The sequence below is a fragment of the Rhinichthys klamathensis genome, unplaced genomic scaffold (assembly GCF_029890125.1).
Source record: "Rhinichthys klamathensis goyatoka isolate OS25496 unplaced genomic scaffold, OSU_Roscu_1.1 h1tg000633l_1, whole genome shotgun sequence".
Lineage (NCBI taxonomy): Eukaryota > Metazoa > Chordata > Actinopteri > Cypriniformes > Leuciscidae > Rhinichthys > Rhinichthys klamathensis.
The window spans coordinates 304,001-310,000 of NW_026607079.1; the positions used below are offsets into that span (position 1 = coordinate 304,001).

The 6,000-nt window shown below is 38.7% G+C and overlaps 1 protein-coding gene across 1 annotated transcript in view; it reads left to right on the plus strand.

Moving 5' to 3' along the window:
* LOC130076200 (scavenger receptor cysteine-rich domain-containing group B protein) overlaps positions 1-6,000 on the plus strand; it is a 34,640-nt gene that overhangs the window by 19,839 nt on the left and 8,801 nt on the right. Inside the window, exons 7-8 of the mRNA XM_056241194.1 lie at positions 4,220-4,534; positions 5,749-5,826. Coding sequence (XP_056097169.1) covers positions 4,220-4,534; positions 5,749-5,826 — 393 coding nt within the window. The remainder of the gene's footprint in view (positions 1-4,219; positions 4,535-5,748; positions 5,827-6,000) is intronic.

Genomic DNA, 6,000 nt, shown 5'->3' on the forward strand with positions numbered 1-6,000 from the left:
GTATGATGAACTGCTTATTAGTGAATAACCCAAAATGTTCAATTTTAGGGCCTTTTAAGAGAAAAAATGACAAAGGTTCTGAATCAAAACTAATGTGCAGTCTCATTATAGTCAGTGATATTTTATTTTTTAATTATTTTTTAATATATTTTCCATTTTCGTTTTAGTTGTGTTTTTGTCATGTTTATTATCTTTTTTAAACAAGTCCATATAGTTTTTATTTATTTTCTTTTAAGTTTTAGCTATTTTAGCATATTAAGTTAAACTAAATGAAAACAAGAAATGTTCAAAGCAACTTTGAAAAGTTTTTTTTTTAATTTAATTACATTTATTTTCTATGCTTCTTGTTTTTTTGTTTTAGTGGTAACACTTTACAATAAAGTTCATTAGTTAACATTAGTTATACTTTAGTACTTACAGCATTTATTAATCTTAGTGTATGTCAATTTCAACATTTATTAATACGCTATTAAAATCAAAAATTGTATTAGTTAATGCACTGTGAACTAACATGAACAAAAAATGAACGACTGTATTTTTATGAACTAACATTAACAAAGATTAATAAATACTGTAACAAATGCTGATGTTAGTCAATGCATTAACTAATGTTAAAAAATACGACTTTAAAAATGATATGTTTCAAATTATATTTTAAAAAGTTACCGTTTTAGTAATAACCCTGATTATAGTTATGATTTATCCCAGATTAAAAGTGCAGCGATGAACTAAAGATGACAGCGGTTTCTGAGGAGATCGTGTTCATCCTGTCTTTGTTTTTCATGTCCTCTTTCAGTCATAAGAGCTGCCACCCATATCTAGTTCATATCTAGTTCATATCTAGAAACTAAAGAAAGCAACAAAGCCTTATGGGAATGTGTTTGGGCAATTTATGGTATGAAATCATCGGTTGAGTCTTTGTTCCTCTGGCAATATGAGAATGGCTTTTGTGTCTATGTGGCAGCATCGCTCAATATGAGAATATCAGCGTGTGTTTGCTGGAAACCAGACACACACACACACACATACAGACACATAGACAGACACAGACAGACAGACACACACACACACACACACACATACAGACACATAGACAGACACAGACAGACAGACACACAGAGACACACACACAGAGACACACACACAGAGACACACACACACACACACACACATACAGACACATAGACAGACACAGACAGACAGACACACACACACACACACACACATACAGACACATAGACAGACACAGACAGACACACACACAGAGACACACACACAGAGACACACACACAGAGACACACACACAGAGACACACACACACACACACACACACACAGACACACACACACACACACACACAGAGACACACACACACAGAGACACACACACAGAGACACACAGACAGACACAGACAGACACAGAGACACACACACAGAGACACACACAGAGACACACACACAGAGACACACACACAGAGACACACACACAGAGACACACACAGACACACACAGACAGACACAGACACACACAGAGACACACACACAGAGACACACACACAGAGACACACACAGACACACACAGACACACACAGACACACACAGACAGACACAGACAGACACAGAGACACACACACAGAGACACACACACAGAGACACACACACAGAGACACACACAGACAGACACAGACACACACAGACAGACACAGACAGACACAGAGACACACACACAGAGACACACACAGAGACACACACACAGAGACACACACACAGAGACACACACACAGAGACACACACACACAGAGACACACACACAGAGACACACACACAGAGACACACACACAGAGACACACAGAGACACACACAGACACACACAGACACACACAGACACAGACACACACACACACAGACACACACACACAGACACACACACAATAGGCTTATGATACACAAACACACTAGGCAAACTTTTTTATATTTTGTCAAAAGATTTCATTAAAAGATGATTTTTATAATTATTTTTTCGGAATTAACATTTGATGCATGATTTATTAATGCCAGGCCTGGTTTCACAAACAGAGTTTAGATTTAGACAGGATTAGGCCTTAGTTCAATTAGGACATTTTTATAAACGTGCCTTAAAAACCAACATTACTGGTGTGTGTATCTTGAGACAAAACAATGACATCGACGTATTTAAAGATATGCTTTCAGGCTAACACCTCAAACTTGCATTTTAGTCTGGGATTACTGAAGCCTGATCTGTGAAACCAGGGGTTCGTGTTTCTTCTTACTTCAAAACAAGAATGATTTGTTTTCCAAAATGGTGTATTTCGAGAGTCACTCATCAAATCCTTGTTGCACTTCCACAGTTCTCAGTCATTTGACAGTTTTTCTCAGTCGCTTTGGTACATTTCTCGAATCATCCTCGACATTTGTAGAACAGTAAGTGCATTTCTCAAAACAATTCGTACAAAGAGCAAAACACCTGCAAAAGCCATTCTCTTGCTCAAACTCCTCAGTTCATCTCTCAGAAGTACATCTCTCAGTGCATCAGAATGACAAGTGCTTGTGTCGTTGTGTACGGATAACACAGTCAAGATCGCTTAGTCATGGTGTCAGTATAACAGTGTCCTCTGGAGATGTTCTGATGTAAACTATGGATAAAGTTTTGATGAGCATTATTGTAAATTGTAGGTTACACACCTTAGTGTGTGTGTGAGTTTGATTACAAGAGACTGGACAAGATTCACATTTACACTTTTTGTACTGTAATTTGTTGACAGACCATTGCGTCAGAATTGCGATACAGAAAGGAAAAGATGTGAACAGGACAGATTTAGAAAAAAAGTCTAATGGAAATGTATAGAAATATGCTTGACATACTGTATTATGACAACTTGTTCAAGCATTTTGCATGTAAAGACTTATGCTATGAACTAATGCCTGAATGTTGTGTGTGTGTGTGTGTGTGTGTGTGGGGGGGGGGGGATGGGGCTATTCAACAGAGACCCGTTATAATACATTTTGATCAACATGACATAAGCGACTGATAATATAGGAAACCGCAGAGAATTGTTCATAATCATTTGCATGGATGAACCAAAGCATTTGCAACTTGTTCAAGGAAATGAGAAACTGCTTTTTTGATGTGCACGAGTGACACGATGATGTGAAGATTGAACAGGTCGTTTTGAGGATTTTAATTCTGATCTGAGAAATGCTAGCCTGGTTAAAACCAGACCAGTTGTAACTGAGTTATGGTCTGGCAAAGCGTCATAAGTTATGTTTCCATCCACACGTTTTTATCCGCATTAAGTGATATCGAATGAAAAATGCCTTATGGAAACAGTAAAATTCGATTGAATTTCATGAATATCGACTCAAATGAAATACGATCGGTCTCATCGGATTTTATCTTGATGGATATACGGCTTATGCGATAAACGCGGATGGAAACGTTATTATGGTGCGATCCATTTTGCCTAGTAAAACTTTGTTCGCAAATGTTGGCTTGAATGTTGTGCAATTCGGTGAGAAAATGAATGGAAACACCTTAACATGTCTCAAATCAATTCGATACACCAATATGATCGCAAAACAGCATGTGACGTCATTACACACAGGTTTTTATCCGCTTTAAAGCCGTTTGATGGAAACACACTTTCACCAGCTTTATTCGCATGAGGTTTTTTACCGAACTTCAGATAATTCGATTGACAAGTGGATGGAAACATGGCTATAGACAAATCATTTCCAGAGGGGCGTCACCAACGGACGTCGCGGATAGACCTAAACCCAATCAGAGCGATGAAGGAGATGACGTATGCAGAGCGGCGGAGACACATCTCCGAGTGTTGTTCTTTGCTCGTTTTTTAACAAAAAGGAAACGTTCAAATGGCTTAAAACAGACGCGATAGCTGATTGGAACGAGTGATGTTCGACGGCGGCATCCATCTTTGTAATGTAGGCTACAAAATCTGCTTCAAAATCCCAGCGCTGTCGTCATCGTGTAAAGCCCGCCCCAACGCTTCTGATTGGTGCCTCGATTTCGGCGGATTGGAAATGGGCTTGAATGAGCTCTTTGCCAGACTAACTTTCAGAGCAAATCTAAATTTGCCGGAAGTTGTCTGGGTTTTCCCAGGCTAGAGAAATGCGCCAAAGCGACTGTAAAACTGAAACTGGTCCTGGATCAGAGAGTTGATAAGCGTGCTCTGCTGTAGGAGACGGTGTGATCCGGCTGGCCGGCACGGCGGACCGCTGTCAGGGCCGGGTGGAGATCTACTACCAGGGCAGCTGGGGGACGGTGTGTGATGACGACTGGAGCATGGCAGACGCGGCGGTCGTGTGTCAGCAGGTCAGCTGTGGACAAGCACTCGCTGCTCCCACCAACTCTTACTTCGGCTACGGCACGGGCCGGATTCTGCTGGATAACGTCAACTGTAACGGGCATGAGAGCAGCCTGAGCTCCTGTTACAGCCTGGGGTGGGGAGTGAATAACTGCGGGCATCATGAGGACGCTGGTGCCATCTGCTCAGGTGCGTACGACATCTCTCACACATATCCTGATCAGAAACACATGCACTGATGCACTAAGAGTCCTAAAGTTTCAAAACACTAGTGAAATGCTTTCATTGTGCAATATTGAACTGAAAGATTACACTGCCGGTCCAAAGTCTCTTCTGCTCACCAAAGGCTGCTTTTATTTCATTGCTAATACAATAACATTGCAAAATATCGTTATTTTTTAATAATAACTGTTTTCTACTTGAATATATTACAAAATGTCATTTATTCCTGTGAATTTTCAGCAGTCTTCAGTTTCACATGATCCTGATCAGTTCACAAACACATATTTTGATGAGTCCTGAAGTGAAATGCTTTCATTTTGCAATATTAAACTGAAAAATTACACTAAAGTCTCTTCTGCTCACCAAGGCTGCTTTTATTTGATTGCTAATACAATAACACAGTAATATTGCAAAATATCGTTACATTTTTTTCTACTTGAATATAGTGTAAAATGTAATTTATTCCTGTGAATTTTCAGCATCATTACTCCAGTCTTCAGTTTCACATAATCCTGCTCTATTATTGGTTCTGCGTTATTAATAATGTAATCGATGTTAAAAACAATGATATTAATATTAAGTTTTGCTGCTTAATATTTTTGTGAAAACAGCGATACATTTTTTCTGGATTCTTTAAAGAAATGGAAAGTTTAAAAGAACAATATTTATTTGAAATAGAATCTTTTGTTACATTATAAATGTCTTTACTGTCACTTTTGATCAATTTAATGTGTACTTGCTGAATAAAAGTATTCATTTCCTTTTTTTATGTTACCTAACCCATGTTTCTTGAGCATCAGATCATCATATTAGAGTGATTTCTGAAGGATCATGTGACACTGAAGACTGGAGTAATGATGCTGAAAATTCAGCTTTGATCACAGGATATAAATTACACTTTACTGTATATTCACATAGAAAACAGTCATTTTAAATTGTAATAATTTTTCACAATATTACTGATTTTACTGTATTTTTTATCAAATAAATGCAGCCACGGTGAGCAGAAGAGACTCAAAAATATTTTAAAACTCTGAAAACTTGACCAAGATAGTGTGTACATGCATTTCAGAAATGTTCAAAGTTGTCTCAGACTTTCAGACCCCATTGTATGTGAATATGCTCAGCTGTATTAATGTGATTGTAGATGTAACTCTCTCTGTCTCTCTCTCATTTTGCAGGTTCAAGTTCGACTGTGGTCCCGTTTATCAACACAGAGACTTTAGGCAGAGGATTCATCGTTCCAGAAACCACAGCAGGTATAAATGCTGCCTATACTGTACGCTGGGCCTGATATTTTCAATAATACACGGCTGAAATAACAGCCAATTCATTGTTATTAACTGCTGTGCGTGACCTTGCGTTTGGCATTGACTGTGGGCTGTAGTGAACACCATCTGTCACACACTGGACTGTCCTGCATAATAAATGCC